Genomic DNA, 17,411 nt, shown 5'->3' on the forward strand with positions numbered 1-17,411 from the left:
ACAAAGGCAGCTGGATGGACTTTGACTTTTTGAAATGCGTCCATGAAACACAAAACAGCAAAACAGACATGAAACACACGCAAAGTAAACTGTAGCTCACAAACCCCACATGCAAGCCACTGCCAAGCGCACACACACACACACACACACACACACACACACACACTCACACACACACACACACACACACTCACACAGCTGCAGAGAGAGGAAGCGCTGGTTTCAGCTCAGTGAGGCGTTTCCTCTGCAGGAAGTCAAGTCACCGTCTTCAAGGAAATGTGTGTTAGTGAGCAGGACGACCTGGACACACACACACACACACACACACACACACACACCTTACACACACACACACACCCCCACACACACATGACACGGCTGCACCCTGGCTCTCGGCGCTGTGAGTAAACACTCAGAGTCTCTTTACTTATCGATTATTTATTTTCTCCGCTTGTCCAAAGACGTTTTCTGAGGTAAAGATGCTTTACTCTGGACTCTTTCGCTGCTCTGTTTCCAGCCTGATGACTCTCACCGCTCTCTGCTTTCACCGCCCGTTTCATTTAGTTTTTACTTTTGCAGCTAAAGAGCTTTGTGACTTTTTGAATCACTAACTCATTAATTATGACTTTATTATTCAGGGGTGCTGTCATAGTAGCATCACTAACATAGTAGTATAGTAGCAGCAGTTTTAGCAGTAATAATCGCAGTAGTAGTCATATTAGTTGCAATATTAGGATTAACTGGAGCAGACGGAGTAGCTTTAGTGGTCTTTAGTGGTGTAGCTGTGTTGTAGTTTTTGCAATATAATCCTAACTAGGATTATAATCCTGCTGATTGACAGAAGCTGGAGGCTCGGCTGTCACCTCGCTGAAAACATCTGCAGCTGAGGATGCAGATGTTTATATGTATTAGAACATGTAGATAAAATTGTGACATGAATTATGAACGGTATCCCTGAGGCGAGGAGCGTAAAGAGATCGGCATCCTGTGAAGCTAGACGACGTGAAGACTTGGTTGCAGATCAACTTTGTCGAGGGGAAAATCTGTCATGTCTGTTTCCAGCAGGGTCCCTTGACCTCTGACCTCCAGATGTGTGAATGAAAATGGGTTCTCTCCCCTTTGCAGACACGCCCACCTTCTGCTAATCCCATGCAGTTTGGGCCCCAAAGCCTGCAGTCCACATGTGTTCTTGTGGCCTGTTGTAAAATGGTGTGTGTGTGCAGACTGGGGCCTAAACAGTCTTGGAGCTGCATCAGTTGCTTTGACTGGAAAGCTGAGACTCTTGTGGATTCAATGAGCCACATTTGATTCCTGTGTGATGATGTTGGCCCCCACAGCAGCCATTTCACTGCAGCCAGAGACTTTTGACCAACTGAGGTCCGTTTCCCAAAGCAGGTTTAGTGAAAACTCTGAGTCTGTTCACCCTGAAATGAGGGAAACTCTGAGTTTTCTGTTTCCCAGAGGGGGGTAACAAAGCAGAGAAAGAGGGGTAACTCTAGCCTGTTTCACAGAGGGAGGGAACTTAAGCTCTCGGTCAGTTACCGCGGTAACAGACTCCATGAAACTAACCTGGTCTGGACCAGGTTTTTCTCATGAAACCTCGAGTTTCTCTCTGTGTCCGCCCTCTTTCAGCCACACGCGGTATTAAACTTCCTCATTCATTCAGTCAGCAGGCAGATTTTGGTGTATTAGTTCTGCCGTCTGTTATTTAAAAAAAATAATAATTAAAAAACAGTCAGTAGGCGTTTAAAACTCGTCTTAAAACCCATTTTTATTTCTTGGCTTTCAATCCCGCATGAGACTCCGCTTCTGTTTCAGTGTTTTATGGTTTGTTTTAATTATTGTTTTTATTTGTTTGTTTGTTTTAATTTACTTTTAATTGTTTTAGTGTTGTTTCAGTGTTTTACAGTTTGTTTTATTTATTGTTTTTATTTGTTTGTTTGTTTTAATTTACTTTTAATTGTTTTATTCTCTTTATTAAATTGTTTTATTGTTTTATATTGTTTTAAAAACAATAAAAACAATAAAACAATTATTTTAATATTTATTTTCCTGTTATTGCCTATTTTTGTACAGCACTTTGTTGCAGCTGTGGTTGTTTTAAAGGGCTTTATAAATAAAGTTGAGTTGAGTTGAGAAGTCCATTAGTACTTAGGTGGCGACTTTTTTCACGAACATGACATGTCCTTTGGACAAAGATCCCGTGGATGAAGGTGCAGTGTTACTGCGCAGAGAATTAAATATTCGACAGGAAATGGTTATAATAGATGTTTATGCCGAGGTCTTACCTGTTTGAACAATGTTTTTATATTTCATTTTAAGCTGCTGCCAAGTGCGCTTCTCCCCCGCAGGATTGCACCTAAATGAAATAAATTAATAGGCTACCATTCAAGTAGTTTCCCCCTGTAATATTATTGTGATTGCAACGGACTCCATTTAAACTTACGCACTGACCTGAGCAGCAATGCTCTCCCACAACATGTTCAGACTCGCTTTTCCAATTCAACTGGGGTGAAAAACACAGCCCGACGCTTCCCTGTTGCCATGGTGACTCGTCAAATCGGGGCTCCATTGACGCTGTCATTTTCCAGCTGTGGTACACGCGCTTAACTCCAGGTGAAACTACTCCGGGTTGATCAAACTGACTCAAATCAGCTGTTCTGGAACCGGAAACTCAGAGTTTCCTCTCTCAGAGTCGATCAGCTCAGAGTTCAGGGGTCAGACTCGGAGTTTGCTGAACCTGCTTCGTGAAACTGACCCCAGGACGTCGCTGGAGAAAATGACCTCTAGTGACCTCTAGGAGAATCACAGCCTCATCAGACTTTACAGACACAAACTAGAGGAGGATTCAGAAAACAAAAATCACAATAAATCATCAAATCAAATAAGAACGACGTCATGATGGCAGTGAATCAGGAGGTGAGCAGCTCGAGAGCTGGGGCGGGACCAACACCTGCTGTTCACACAACCGCCATATAGATCTGTGTGTGTGTGTGTGTGTGTGTGTGTGTGCATACACTCCTGTGTACACTGTATTTCTATTCAGCTGACAGTATCATGCACTGTTATCACTCAGCCTTTTGTTTCCTTTAACAACAGTGTCATAAATTGTGTGTGTGTGTGTGTGTGTGTGTAATAGCGTGCCAGATAATGTGAAGTGCTTGGTAAAGGCTGTATTGTGTCAGTCTGCACTTGGAGACTCTAATAACAGCAAGTGTATCAGCTTCTATTTTATTTTTTTAATACAATGTAGCATTAATAACAACCAACACTGAACTGTGTGTGTGTGTGTGTGTGTTCAGGATGACTTTTCAGTTCTCTTTTCCTCCACACACACACACACACACACACACACCTTGGGGAAGTGACTGGGTTCTGCGACATGTTTCTGTTCTCTGTGATGTTGTTCTAAGTGAAAGAACTGACATGAGAACAGCTGCTGGATCATCATCATCATCATCATCATCATCATCATCATCATCATCATCATCATCATCATCAGTGATGTGATGTATGAGACGCTGCTGAGGCGACTGTTCAGCGCCTTTAAGACAAAATAAATCAGTCGGTGAACGTTAATTAACACTGAAATTAACATTTCTGACATTAACAACAATAATAATCATCATAAACAATAATAATAATAATAATAATAATAATAATAATAAAAATGAAACCCCCCTCAGGTTCATGCAAACACTAATAACCCAGAGAATTAATGTTAACAGTTTTTAATTATTATCGACTAATGAGCGAGGAACTGACCGACGTGTTTCTGCTCCTGGAAGCTCAAAACATCCCAAGAGATTCAGAACGTGGAGCTTTGGGTTTCTTCAACTTTTTATTTCAGTTTCTGGCTGTTGAGTTTAGTTTTAGTTTAGTTTAGTTTATTTCGGTCATAATTGCACGTATACAAATACAAATCAATAGATAACAAAGGACACAGCGACAACAAAAGAAGCTTAAGCAAAAAAAAAAAAAAAAAACAACAAAAAACAAAACTTCTAAATACTTTTCATAAACAGACTAATCATACCTGAGTTTTATGTTTGTTTACCACCTTGTCTTTGAACATTCTTTTTAATACGCAAAGTGAACTACACCTTTTTAATTCCTCGTCAAAAATTTAAATTCTGTACCTGAGTGTCCACAGGTGCAGCGTGAGAACGTGGAAATGTATTTTAGAATTGATTTCATGCCGATATCAGATCAGTTTAATGCTTTAAAGGCACAGCAGCTGAATATTCGCTTAGAAAATAAAACTTTGACCCAGATTGAGATTGAGATCATGAAAAATAATCCAAAAAATAAAAATAATCCAGTTTAAACTTGAGGGTTGAGGCTCAGGGACCTTAACCCCGCCCTGTCTCAGCTGCCACAACGCACACTTCAATGGAGAAGTTTTTGTTTGTTTGTTTGTTTGTTTTTGACATAAATAAGCATCTCCCAGGCTGAACAACACACACACACACACACACACACACACACACACACACACACACACGTTAGCTTCAGTGTTCGGACAGAGGCCCCGTGGCCCCGGCCCGCTGTGAGATCTCAACCTCAACATGAGATGGAACAAACTGTCCTGTGACACACACACATAACAGGACACACACACACACACACACACAGAAAGCAGAAACACACACACACACACACACACACACACACACACACACACGGTGAGAAAGGGAGCGGCTGCACGCTGGCTGGCAGATCGTGCTACCTGATTGTGGTTTACTGTAGCTCTGTGACACACAGGAAAACACACACTTCCTCTGACACAGGAGAGGTGCTGACACACACACACACACACACACACACACACACACACACACACATACACATAATGAAGACAACAAACATGAGCTATTCAGATAAAACATGTCCATTTGTCTTTTAGGATCAGAGACGTTCAGAGCCTCTGGAAGCCGACGCGGCGTGTGCCTGTCTGTCTGCTCTAGCTCTATGATTCAGTTTGAAACTAAACACAGAAGTGAGCTGAGTCAGTCATGTGTCATCTGCTTGCTTCACACACACACACACACACACACACACACACACACACAGCACATTTCCTCCTGCTGACACATGCACTGGTTCATCTTTAGTGCTCGGAGTCGTGATGCTTTACCAGCCAAAATCTATTTTATACAGCTGGGATTGAGATTATATAGATTATATATCAAAACATCCAGATATAGACTGCCAAAATAAAATAAAATAAAATAAAATAAAAAACACCAAAACTGCCAAATTACAAAATGATTTACGAGAAAAAAAAAAAATGTTCTGAGATTAAATTAAATTAAATTAAATAATTTTACGTGAAAAAACTCACAAATTCATGAGAAAATTCTGAGATTATAAAGTCACAAATTTAGAACAAAAAACAGCAAAAACTACATTGTCCTCCTGGACTCTGGACTCTGAAGAGACGTTGCTGTGACTCGGGCCGATTCAGAAGAAAATAATCTGCTAATTCCGGGCTCAAATCAGCAGGATATCCTTGTTCCTGAATCAAATGTCAAAGTAGAATTTTTTTTTCCCTTCTGCAGTCCTGATTGGCCGCTGCACATTCATGAGAAACGCCGTCAGGGCTTTTGTTTTTCGGACAGCTGGCCTCCTGCTCTGCTCTCCTCTGTAATCTGGTTATAATCTGGGGGCCGCGGTGTCTCACAGGGAGCCGCCGCCTGTTTTATCAGCCGGCTGGAAAACTCCCGTCAGGAGGAATAACTGAGTCACGCCGGTTTCTGTCCTGGAAAGGATAACGCCAGCAAAAAAAAAAATAAAATAAAATAAAAAATAATGAAACCTGTGGGAACTCTGCAGCTGATCTGAACCCTGAAGTTTGCATGTGAGAGTCTGAGGGAAAGTGTCTGAATTCAGAGACGTGACAATGGCCAGAAATCCTGTGCGGTGTCAGGGTCAGTGAATCAGCCTGCACTCCTTCACAATAAAAGACACAGAAGGCACGAGAGGAGAAATAAAACATGCAAGCATGACGTCAGTGATTCCCCACGGCTGTGTTCACACGGAGGGGGTTATGGTTTTTTTTTTTTTTTTTTTTTTTTTTTTTTATTGTGCTTGCACGTAAAAGTCGTCAAGGTGCATCCGGTCGTGTTGGTCTATGTTTTGTGTTTTTCGGGGCGGGGCCAGAAACCCTGTGAGGACCTCAGCGCCCCCTGGTGTCGGCACGCTGCCGGCCGTATCAAACTGTGGCTCAGGTTTTTAAAGCCGTGCGTTCGAGTGCTGCAACGGCTCACAACGTTAAGAGGAAATATCAGAGGAATTTCACTGATTTAAAAAAAAAAAAAAAGTGTGATCTTCTTTTTGTTTGAAACGTGACGGAGCCACACCTGACCCGTCCTCCGCACACAGGAACATAAAGGTGCTAACTGGAACCAAAAATGGTTCTTCAGAGTGATGCCATTTAAGAACCATTTTTTTGGCTCCACAAATAATCTTTTAGTGACGGAGGAACCGATTTTTTTAAAATGGTTCTTTGTTAATTTTTCAGAATAAAAGCTTCTCTGAGCTTCTTAAATCAGATGATTGTGTATCAGGTTGAAAACCAACAGGAACATGTTGTTGGCCGGTTCTCCACGTTCCTTGTTCCTTCATTAATCTGCACATTAATCCATTCACTGAGGAAATAATCTGCACATTAATCCATTCACTGAGGAAATAATCTGCACATTAATCCACAAGGAAAAGAATTGTTCGCTGCTGCCGCCACCAGATAACTCCAATAAACATGAAGAACCTTTAGCACTTTAAAGAACCACAGAAAGAGAACCCTAAATAAAGAGGTTCTGCAGCTGCTTGTGGTTCTCTGTTTCTCTGAGAGTAGAAATAATCAAATAAGTTGTTGTGTAAAGACAAAAAATCCCTGAAGCCTCGTTTGAGTTTCCTGGAATAAAATCAAGCTGCACTTGAGGAGCTGCACTTATCAGGACCCGAGTGTGTGTGTGCGTGTGTGTGTGTGTGTGTGTGTGTGTGTGTGAACATACATGTGTGCTGACGTGTGTGTGTTTGCTCTGCAGGATGTCAGGATGTTCCATGGCCGGTTGATCTTCACACACCAACACACAGCGATACGATAACGAGGTGTGTATGTGCTCTGTCTGATATTTAAGCTCGTATCGAAAGTTTATTGGGTTATTATCGTTATCGAATTTTTTTTCACATTCTGTCAAATACATATTTATGAGTTAATCCAACTCATAATTTGTTGACTGTTTCTTGGAGGCTCTGCTTGTTTTTTCACATACAGTCAAATTCATATTATTGAGTTCAACCAACTCAAAAAAAAAAAAAAAATGTGGCCTTGTTTTTTAAAAGTTTTATCAAGGTGACATTTTTTGGGCTGTGATGTCATCTGATCACAAAGCTCAAATCTGAAACTGAGAGCAGCTGCAGGAGATTTTGCTCAAGGACACTGCGGCAGGTGTGGCTGCACATCATTGTTAGTTATAAATATTTATACATTATCCAAATTTATAAATTATCCAAATCCTCCCGAATCACATCTCTAAACAAACTTTTACTGTCTTTAATCAAACTTTATATTCTGCCACATCATCTTACATTAAACCTTTATGTTTGCATTTTATTGTGGTCTCACGTCAAATGTCTTCTCCAGTCTTTTCCAGCTGTGCAGCTGATTGTCATGAATTTTATTGCTCAATATTTGTTTTATTTATTGATTTTTTATTATTATTATTATTTTATTCCATTTTAAAACTGATAATCTTGCTGGTTGTATGAGGTAGGCCTGTGTATGGATGCTGGAATGGGCCAGACACTAATTTATTATTATTATTCTTTTTTTCCAACTTGTGTTAATTTTCATGTTTTATTTTGTTTGTTATTTGCTAAATTTTGCTCTAATTTTTGTATTTGTCTGATGCTCCCCATGAAATGACCTCATACCAACAGTGACATCATCCTGCACTATTGGCTGGAAATTAAAATTTCAACCAATAAAACCTTCGCAAATCTTAAAAAAAAAAAAAAAAAAAAAACATCTGCTCTCATCCACATATCCCTTCAAAATAAAAGTGTTTCTCTCCCAAACTGAGATCCTGTTGGTTTGCACTGATCCTTCCCTGCACTGTGTCCCGCCCAAACTTCCTGTTTCAACAGGAAATACATCAAATCAACAAAGTAAGAGTCCATTTCATGGGGTTTTTAAATGACTGTAGTTATTATCCATGGTTAAGCGGTTCGGTTCTCTTGCTGCGTGCTCTCAGGGGCGTCATGGAGGGCTTCAGCTCCAAGACTCTGGCCATGCAGGCCCAGAAGAAGCTGCTGAGCCGCATGGCCAGTAAATCCACAGTGCAGCTCTTCATCGACGACACCAGCAGCGAGATCCTGGACGAGCTCTACCGAGTCTCCAAGGAGCATTCAGGGAACCGCACAGAGGCCCACAAGGTACACTCTCAGAAAATAAAGCACATAATAACACCTTTAGCGTCGTGTCACTGGAGCCTCAAAGGTGCAGCTTCTGTCGCTTTCACAAAAGGAACTTATTTGTCTGGTTCCTGTTTTCTAACCACAATACTGACTGAAGAGTCGCATGACCTGTTTTTCATATCCACAAAACTCACAACTTTCATTTCAAAGGCACTAAACCACAGCCCACATGTTCAAATCTACCTTAATTTGCCTTACCTTAGTTTGCCTGTTATTTATTTATTTATTTATTTAGGTATTCATTCATTCATTCATTCATTGAATTGGGCCAAATAAACACTGTCTCCTCATGTTGTACCATAACATTTAGAGCAAACGGTACATATATGTACCCTTTACTGCTTGGGAACATATATGGACCTTTTTGGCTCTAAAAAAGGTTTCTCATAATCACCTTGAGGTCCAGCAATTAGCCCTATAGGAGGGACATTTGGGGACAGAAACAGACTCCAACTGAACCCTTGTTTCTGAGAGTGTAGGCTACTAAATCTGTCTCAGACCTGTCGCCAGGAATTTTGGGGGGGCATTTTACGTTTCTGAAAAATATAAATTTTCATTCCACAGATCAGGGTTCAGCTCCTGCATCAAACAAAATTTATGTTTGTTTTAGTCAGCTAACATATTAGTGAATGTTAGCTAACCTTCTCCTAACCTTAACCAAGTAGTTTTGTCAGCTAACGGAACAAAAGAAAGAGGCTAACGTTAGGGTATTGTTTGCACATTAACGTTAACAGCGTCGTTGATGCAGGCTCCACCACAGTGGCTACAGGTTGAAATGTTGACAGGCAGCAAATTTTTGTCTCCCAAAAAGTTTGACCACGACTTTAAAATCTAAACGACTTCAACAAATGAAAACCTGCTCAAAGACTGGAGGATGAGCTGCTCGAGAAACTCAGCAGCAGAACGACTTCCTGAGGCTCTCTGACCCGACCGGGTTCTCAACAGCTGCCATCAAACTGGAGATACAGGCGTTCCAACAAGGTTACAGGGTTCCACGTTCTAGCAGAGTCAGACTGAAGCTTTCTGTCGTGTATCAGCCAGCCGTAAAGTTAAACGAGGAGTGTAATCCCAGATTAAATGTTCGCTGAAGACCTGGGATATCTGCACTGAGTTTTGTCTTCAGAGGCTGTGATGTGATGTAACTGGATGTCATTTCTTTAGTTTCTTGTCCTAAACTCTTTTTCGTTATGTGCTTTTACAAGAGGAACTGCTGTAGATGCACTAAAAATCTAAATTAAGCTCTGGCTGACAATAAAGTATGAATCATCAGTCAAACTTTGACATTTCACCGCATCAGCTGGTTTGCGGAAACATAAAAAAAAAACGTTTTTTCTTCCTGGTGACTGGGTTGTCGGTTTTTAGGTTACATAATGTTTATATCCACATGCATTTCTAGCATTTAGCAGCTGACATGCTCCATCTGACATGCAAACAAAAATGCAATTCAGACAAAACTGGATTATTTTAGTTCTAGCTGCGGCCAGCAAAAACAAACAACCAGATTTCAGATTTCAGTGGATAACTGCTCGATCGCACCGAGTAGAAACGAACAGGGAGAGAGTGTCGAAAGTGCAGATCGTAATCTGTCAGTCAAGTCCTCGGTGAAGTCTGTGGACCAATCAGAAGCAGAGTTCTACACCAAGCAAACAAGATGCTAGATCTAAAATATTTGCACAAAATCTGTTAACGTTTTGATCAGTGTTTTGATGACGTTTGATGTTGAAAAAAAGTTGGGAAAAGCTGAAGAAATCTGCTGACCGGTCAGAAGTGGAGCTGCACACAAAGTGACCAATCGAATAATTCGCCCACTCGGGGTAATTTCAGGGAAAAACACGTTAAAGTGTGTTGGCGGGGAGATTCCTGCAGCTCTGATGTTCAACCAGTCAGAACAAATTTACTCCTTAATGCCATTTTATGAAGAGGCAGACTGAGCTGAGCCTGGATCATGTCAAAGAGGGAGAAGAGATCAAATAAGAGCTGATCAGGGGGTGTGTGAGATTTTAATTCTTCACACATCTCTTACAGGGCAGGGACTGGATTATGCAGATTATATTCTACATCAGGAAATGCATTAATAATGGTGGCATTAAAGTTTCAGCAGCGCTTTTTGACTCGTTATTAAAGGGTGTGTGTGTGTGTGTGTGTGTGTGTGTGTGTGTGTCGGTCTTTTAATGTGCAAAGCCCTCATTTTGCTCAGGAATTCACTTTATCCAGTTTCCTCAAGTGAAACAGAATCAAGTCGGAAATCTGTGTGTTTTGGGATTACAATCAACTGCGCCCGTTACAGGCGACCATTAAACATTAATTTCACTTTCACTTCTGCTATTCGGCGAGATTATTAATTCTTGGACTTTGGATGAGATAAACAGATCTGCCTCGCTGCGACACCTTTTCCCATCATACAGGCTGACCTACAGCAAGTATCTGACAGCCTGTTCCACAGCACACCTGCAGGAACGTCAAAACACACTCCGCCAAGGCCAGACACACCCCAATGTACACAGTATGGTCGTCTGCGTACAGGATATTTTACACATTTTGTGAAACATGTTTTGTGAATTATATACCGCTGTACGCTGATCCATGAAAATAAAATGTCCAACAGGAAAAAGTCAGAAATATCAGAGGGTCTGTTTGTTAAATCCTAAACACTGTTAGGGTCATAAGCACAGCAAAGCAAAGAATAAAACCACACGCAACAATAAAGTCGTGCATGTGTGAAAGCCACTGAACATGTCATGAAAAATAGATCAGAGAATGTGTGCAATGACTGATAATGATGATGCTAAATTATTTTTTAAAACCTTACTTCCTGGCTATGGCTGCATCTGATGGAGACATGGATCTCTGAATCCTGATGCCCTGGAGCACTGCATGATGTGGGATTATCTCATCCCAAAAGCACGATTTGAAGATTGAAAATCAAAATAAATGACATGTTCAGATGCAGATTTATTGGAATAGTTTTTCATCTCTGAAGGATTTTATGGAGCTGAAGCACTCACTCCTCCCGTCAGCAGCCAAGGTGAGGCTGGATTATAATCCCGTTGCTCGGTTTCCTCTGCCCTGCAGGTTGTGAAGGATCTGGTCAAGGTGGTGGTGAAGGTGGCCGTTCTGTTTCGTCACGAGCGGTTCAACGCCGAGGAGCTGGCCGTGGCTCAGGAGTTCAGGAGCAAGCTGCACCAGGGAGCCATGACGGCCATCAGCTTCCACGAGGTCAGAACTGTAAAGGCACAGTCCGCAACTTTTCCACGACAGCAGAAGTTTCCTCCGCTGCTCTGCTGCCACACAGTTCACAGTCTCGTTGGAGATTTTCTTTAATGATGCATATTTCCTCTCAGAAAAACACTGGTTCTTAATTTGTTCTTCAAAACGCTCTCTGGTTCTACAGAGAACCATCAGCAGCTGAACAATGTCTTTATTTAGGGGCTGGTTCTCCACACACTTTCTGTGGTTCTTTAAAGGCCTAAAGGTTCTTCATGTTTATTGGAGTTATTTGGTGGCGGCAGCAGCTAACAATTCTTTTCCTTGTGGATTAATGTGCAGATTATTTCCTCAATGAATGGATTAATGTCTAGCTCTATAAACGTGGAGAACCGGATAACAACATGTTCATGTTGGTTTCCAACCTGCACACAGTCATCTGATTTAAAATCCTCAGAGAAGCTTTTATTCTGAAAAATGACTGAAGAACCATTTAAACAAAAGGGTCTTTAATGAACCAGTTGGGTCCACAGAGAACTTTCTTAAAAATGGTTCTTTAAAGAACCTATTTTTGAGATAAGAGAAAGTTCTTTAAACAACCATTCATGGTTCCTAAAGTTCTTTGAGGCACCTTTGGGGGTTCTTTAAAGAACCATTTACACAAATAGTTGTTTAAAGAACCTCTCACTGAAATGTTCTTTGTGGAACTGAACATGGTTCCTCTATGTCATCACTGTGAAGAACCGTGTTTGGTTCCAGTTGGCACCTTTACTTGTGTGAGTGTGTGTTCACTGTGCCGGCTGGCGGTGTGTGTCCGGGTCCTCAGGTGGACTTCACCTTCGACCGGGTGGTGCTGGAGGAGCTGCTGTGCGGCTGCAGGGACCTGCTGCTGCGGCTGGTGAGCCGCCACCTGACCGCCAAGTCGCTCGGCAGGATCCGCCACGTCTTCGGCCACTACTCCGACCCGGCGCTGCTGAGCGGCCTGTACCGGCCCGATGGCCCGCTGCGGCCCAACCTCGGACGCATCTGCTCGGGCCTCAGCAAGCTGCTGGAGGAGGGCAAGCTGTAGAGCGCGCACACACACACACACACACACACAGTTGTTGTTGTTTCCAGAATTTTCTTGAACGAAGTGTCATTTTCTTGATCCTGGTGTCTGACCTGGTGTCTGATCTGCCTCGTCACAGCACATTTATACAAAAAATAAATGAATTAATAAATAAATAATAATCCTTAAACAAGTGAAACTTTTTTTTTTTTAAACCTCATTTGAAGAAAAACAGGATTTGAACAGTGAGGATGTGACGCAGACCCAGTTTGAGGTGACTGAATAATAGTCATTTTACTTATGTGGCAGTTTTATGAAACAAAGTTTGCCTCAGAAGGAGCGAAGGCAAGAAATGTAAAATGTAAAGCGGTTACAAAAACTACATACAAAACTATAAAAAGATCCCGAAAAATATTGTTTTACAGTTTTTATTCATATTTTATTTAATTACATAAAGGGGGGGATGTATTTAAAACTGGGAGAAAGAATTAGGGGAGAGAAAAGTGATTCATTTTAAAGGGCTGTTCCACTGTTTCTGCATGTTGAGAGTTTTCTCTCCAGAACGTTCCTGCTGCTCTCCTCCCAGAGCGAGCAGTGGGGTTTCAGAGCTGCCACATCACTCCTCCTCCCTTTCCTCCAGCCGCTGGTTTCCATTCATTCCACTACGATATGAACATGAACTTTCAGAGCCTTCACACTTTCTTCACTCCAGTTTTCCATCAGCGGAATAAAGTCCTCCACATGAGTTTTCCTAAAAGCAGCAGCACTGTTGGCTTTTCAGGACTTTTTCACACTGAAACGCTCCCTCCTCCTCCTCCTCCTCCTCCTCCGCCAGGGAAAATAGTCCCCAGGGAAATGTTTTGCTTTCCACAGCCAATCATCAGCTGTGTGGTTACTGAATGTTGAGGACTTTGAACATTATAAGGCAGCTGCTTCAACCACAAACTCACATTCTGACTCTGAGCTGTGAAATCTGTAGTAGGATTTGATAAACAGTTTGTTGATGAGGAAAATGTGGAGGAGTTTTAGTAAACAGGCCAAACATTCAGAATCACTTGGATGGAGCTTTAAGGATATTAGCCGGGGGGAAAGAGGCTAACGGTTAGCATTGGTGGCATCCAACCGGGATCCAGCTCTCAGTAACGATGAGAGGAAAACACACCCACTGCTGTCCTCCATAACAGCCAGGAGATAAATAATATCATATTTCTCAAAATGGGTGAACTGTCCCTTTAAGTTATGTAAAACCCTGTGGAGCCGTCGGTTCAAACATGAACGTGTTGTTTAAGATTCAGACCACGGCCTCCACTTCATCCTCCCTCTGTTTCTCCTCCTCGCTTCATTCAGACTTCACTTTGCTCATTTGCATCTGTTTTTTTTTTTTTTTTTTTTTTTTTTTGCTCTTTTCTTTTGTCTCTATGCAAATAAACAAATCTGAAAAGCTGTTCCTGTATTTGATTTCTCAAATAAAGGAGCGTTTGTGCCGTTGTTGTTTAGTCCTTGTGTTTAATTTAAAGTCAAACTGTTTGTGCCTGAAGGGAAAGGAAAAAAAATTTAATCCCAAATGTGCATCCTCCCACATCCATCTGCTGAGACGAGGCTGCGCTGCCCTCTAGTGGCCAGCAGGGGGAATCACACCCTGCTGTCCCCCTGCAGGAACACAGTAACAACACGGAAATTATGAAAAAAACATTAAAATGACATCATTTAATGAGCAGAGAGGGACTGCAGCTGTGTTAATGAGATTTTCCTGGAGGAGCCGGAGGATTAGAGTGATTGTTCAATTTAGTACGGTGAGAAACACATTATTATTATTATTATTTAAAAGTCATTCATTTATTTTTCATTTTTATTATTTATTCATTTTTTCATTTTTTTCTCTTTCTCACGGTGGGCGCATTGTGGAACAATTAATTGAATATGGCACAGACAGTGAGGAATTTAATTAGTTGCCACCTGTTGCAGATATATTTTTATTTTGCACCTTGGAGTGAACGCATTACCAAGCGATGCCTGTTTGGCGTAAAACTACTGCTTTGTCTTTTATTTATTTATTTATTTATTTTTTAATAATCTCTTGCAAACATCCGGTCATTTTGTTACTAAATTGTATGATATTTTTAAAATTTGTTTTCATTTATAATTTTTTTTTTCTTTTTTTCATGTATTTTTTGCAATGGTCTCTCTTTTCTTTTTCTTTTCTTTTTTTTATTAATAATTTCTCAGAATTCTCAAAATAATTTCTTTTTGTTGACTGTCTTCTTTTTCCCTCATATTTTTGAAAGAAACAGTGAATTTTCAGGTCTCAAAGGGTTAAAGTGAGCGCTTGTATTCAGTTTAATACAGTGAGCATTAATCTATTTTGTAATTTTTTTCTGATGTTTTGCAAATTTCTGGACATTTTGTTATGAATTTTAAGGTATTTATTTATTTATTTATTTATTTATTTATTTATTTGCATGTTTAATTTTTAAATTTGATTTAATTTAATTTTTCCACAATTGTCTGGTGATCTTGTTTTCTGTATTTCTTTCTGTTTATTTTTTTTTTAGTTTATGAATTCATCTATTTAGTTTATTAATTTATTTATTTTAACTGATGAATTTATTCTTTTTTTTTTTTTTTTTTTTTTTTTTTGCAGTTGTCTGTTTTTTCAGCCTCAGAAAATGACAAACTGAGTTTTCGTTCCCAGAAAGAGAAGAGACGAGGAATCTGCTGCCACTAATTTGTTTTCTCTCCTTTACTTTGTCATTTCTCATTTTTCCAGCTTCAGAGAATCCGGTTTGCTCTCTGGACCTTTAACATGTTTTCTGAAAACGAAGCCGACAGCTTCCCCGCCGCTGCGTCTTCAAACACACACTCCGCTCTGACACCGAGGCGCATTCTGACTCCAGGACTTGAAGCCAAGCCTCAGCAGAGCAACAGGACGAGAGCTCGCGTGGGAGGTTTTTGTGCCTCTCCTCCTCCGCACTCGAATAAAAGAACAAAACAACAACAACAACAACAAAGAGCCGCAGAAGAAGAAGAAGAGGGAGAAGAGGAGGAGGAGGAAGAAGAAGAAATGCAGCCACTTTCCTCCCTCACAGCTGCTGCTAATGAGGCATCAATCACACACAACTACAGGCATTAGCATCGAGCAGCCAGCCCATAATAACAACACAGCTCACAGCTGTCTGTCACTGGCAGCTGTGGGTGGACACACACACACACACACACACACACACACACTCACACACACAGTTTGGGATAATGTCAGGTTTGCAGTCTCTCTGTGATTACAGTCCCAGCTTTAATGTGATGCTGCGTTCAAGTGCCGTCGGAATGCCGGAAATTCAAACGTTCACCTGATGAAAACACAACAGAGTGGCCCTTTAATGACTTTTGACTGACAGGGGGCGGGGCCTAATGTAACCACAGCCGTCCGTCATCAGTGGCTCCTCCCAGTTTTCCAGGAGCTCGTTCAGTCCGAAAACCTTTCGCCACGGTTTGTGACATTTTCCATGTTGAAAGATACATTTCCTCTGAGTATCCTGTGTGTGTTTGTGTGTGTTTGTTGTGAGTGTGGATACCCGACCCGAGCCCATCAGGACCCATCAGGACCCGTCGGGCTGGGTTAGTTTCAGTCATATCTGTGTTATTTTAGTGAAGCTTGTAAAATAAATAATTTGCAAAATAAATAAAAATAATGGACCTACTGTTCTTAGCAATTTTTTTTTTTATTTTATTTAACCTTTATTTAACCAGGCAAATCATTAAGAACAAGTTCTTATTTACAATGATGGCCTGTCAAGAGGCATAAACCTCTTGGGGGAGGGTGGGGGTGGGGGGGCTGTAAAGGAAAGAGGTTTGGTTAGTGGAAACAGGAGAATAAAGTACGGCAAAACAGCATACAGCAAGACATTACACGACAATGCGGACATACAGCAAACAACAACGGTAAGACAGGGTGCATGCACGGTAAAGATGACGGCTGTACAGACATACGGTAAGACAAAAAAAAAAAAAAAAGCGACAACCAGGCAAAGCATGCAGCGGGGCACAGAAACCAGCGGAATAAGTACAACAATATAGACAAACACAGAGAATACAAAGACAGGGAGGGTTAAACAATACAAGTAAGATGCAGGGGAAACACCAACAAGGTACAAAACACCAACTTGGAATACGGTGACAACCGTAACCAGGCTATACATCTACACACTACAGTGAAGGACACAACCACAACCATACAATAAAAAATGCAGGGGGGCATTTGGACACAACCATGCGGGAAGACAGGTACACAATGAGCAATGTGAAAGAACAGGCCAAGCAGGTTAACAGGCAGGACGACAAGGTAAACTTACAAGGGGATAAAAAATTTAAAAACATAGACTAGAACATGGAATGAGGAATATTTACAACATGAACAACATATGTTCATGTTGCAAGTTCCTGTACGGTGCTGGAGTTTACGTGACGACACGTTGGCTATTTCACGGAGTAAAAGTGACTCAGCGATGGAGGACGAGCAGAATGTGGGGTTCGGCTCGGGTTCGGACACAAAGACATGATCGCCTGTCGGGTTCAGACCAAACCATGTGGTGACGAATAAAAACGTCCTAAAGCCTGTCTTTTTTTTTTTTTTTTTTTCTTGCTCTTTTCTTTTGTCTCTATGCAAATGAACAAATCTGAAAAG

The 17,411-nt window shown here is 41.1% G+C and overlaps 1 protein-coding gene across 1 annotated transcript; it reads left to right on the forward strand.

Moving 5' to 3' along the window:
* The first annotated feature begins 276 nt into the window (after window positions 1-276).
* On the forward strand, window positions 277-13,365 carry LOC115367218 (tumor necrosis factor alpha-induced protein 8-like protein 2). The gene is made up of 5 exons (XM_030062875.1): window positions 277-400; window positions 7,050-7,113; window positions 8,259-8,439; window positions 11,554-11,697; window positions 12,512-13,365. Exons 3-5 carry the CDS (start codon window positions 8,266-8,268, stop codon window positions 12,752-12,754), a joined length of 561 nt encoding a protein of 186 aa, XP_029918735.1. The 5' UTR covers window positions 277-400; window positions 7,050-7,113; window positions 8,259-8,265; the 3' UTR covers window positions 12,755-13,365.
* Window positions 13,366-17,411: the final 4,046 nt, after the last annotated feature.

This window comes from Myripristis murdjan, chromosome 11 (assembly GCF_902150065.1).
Source record: "Myripristis murdjan chromosome 11, fMyrMur1.1, whole genome shotgun sequence".
NCBI classification, from domain to species: Eukaryota; Metazoa; Chordata; class Actinopteri; order Holocentriformes; family Holocentridae; genus Myripristis; species Myripristis murdjan.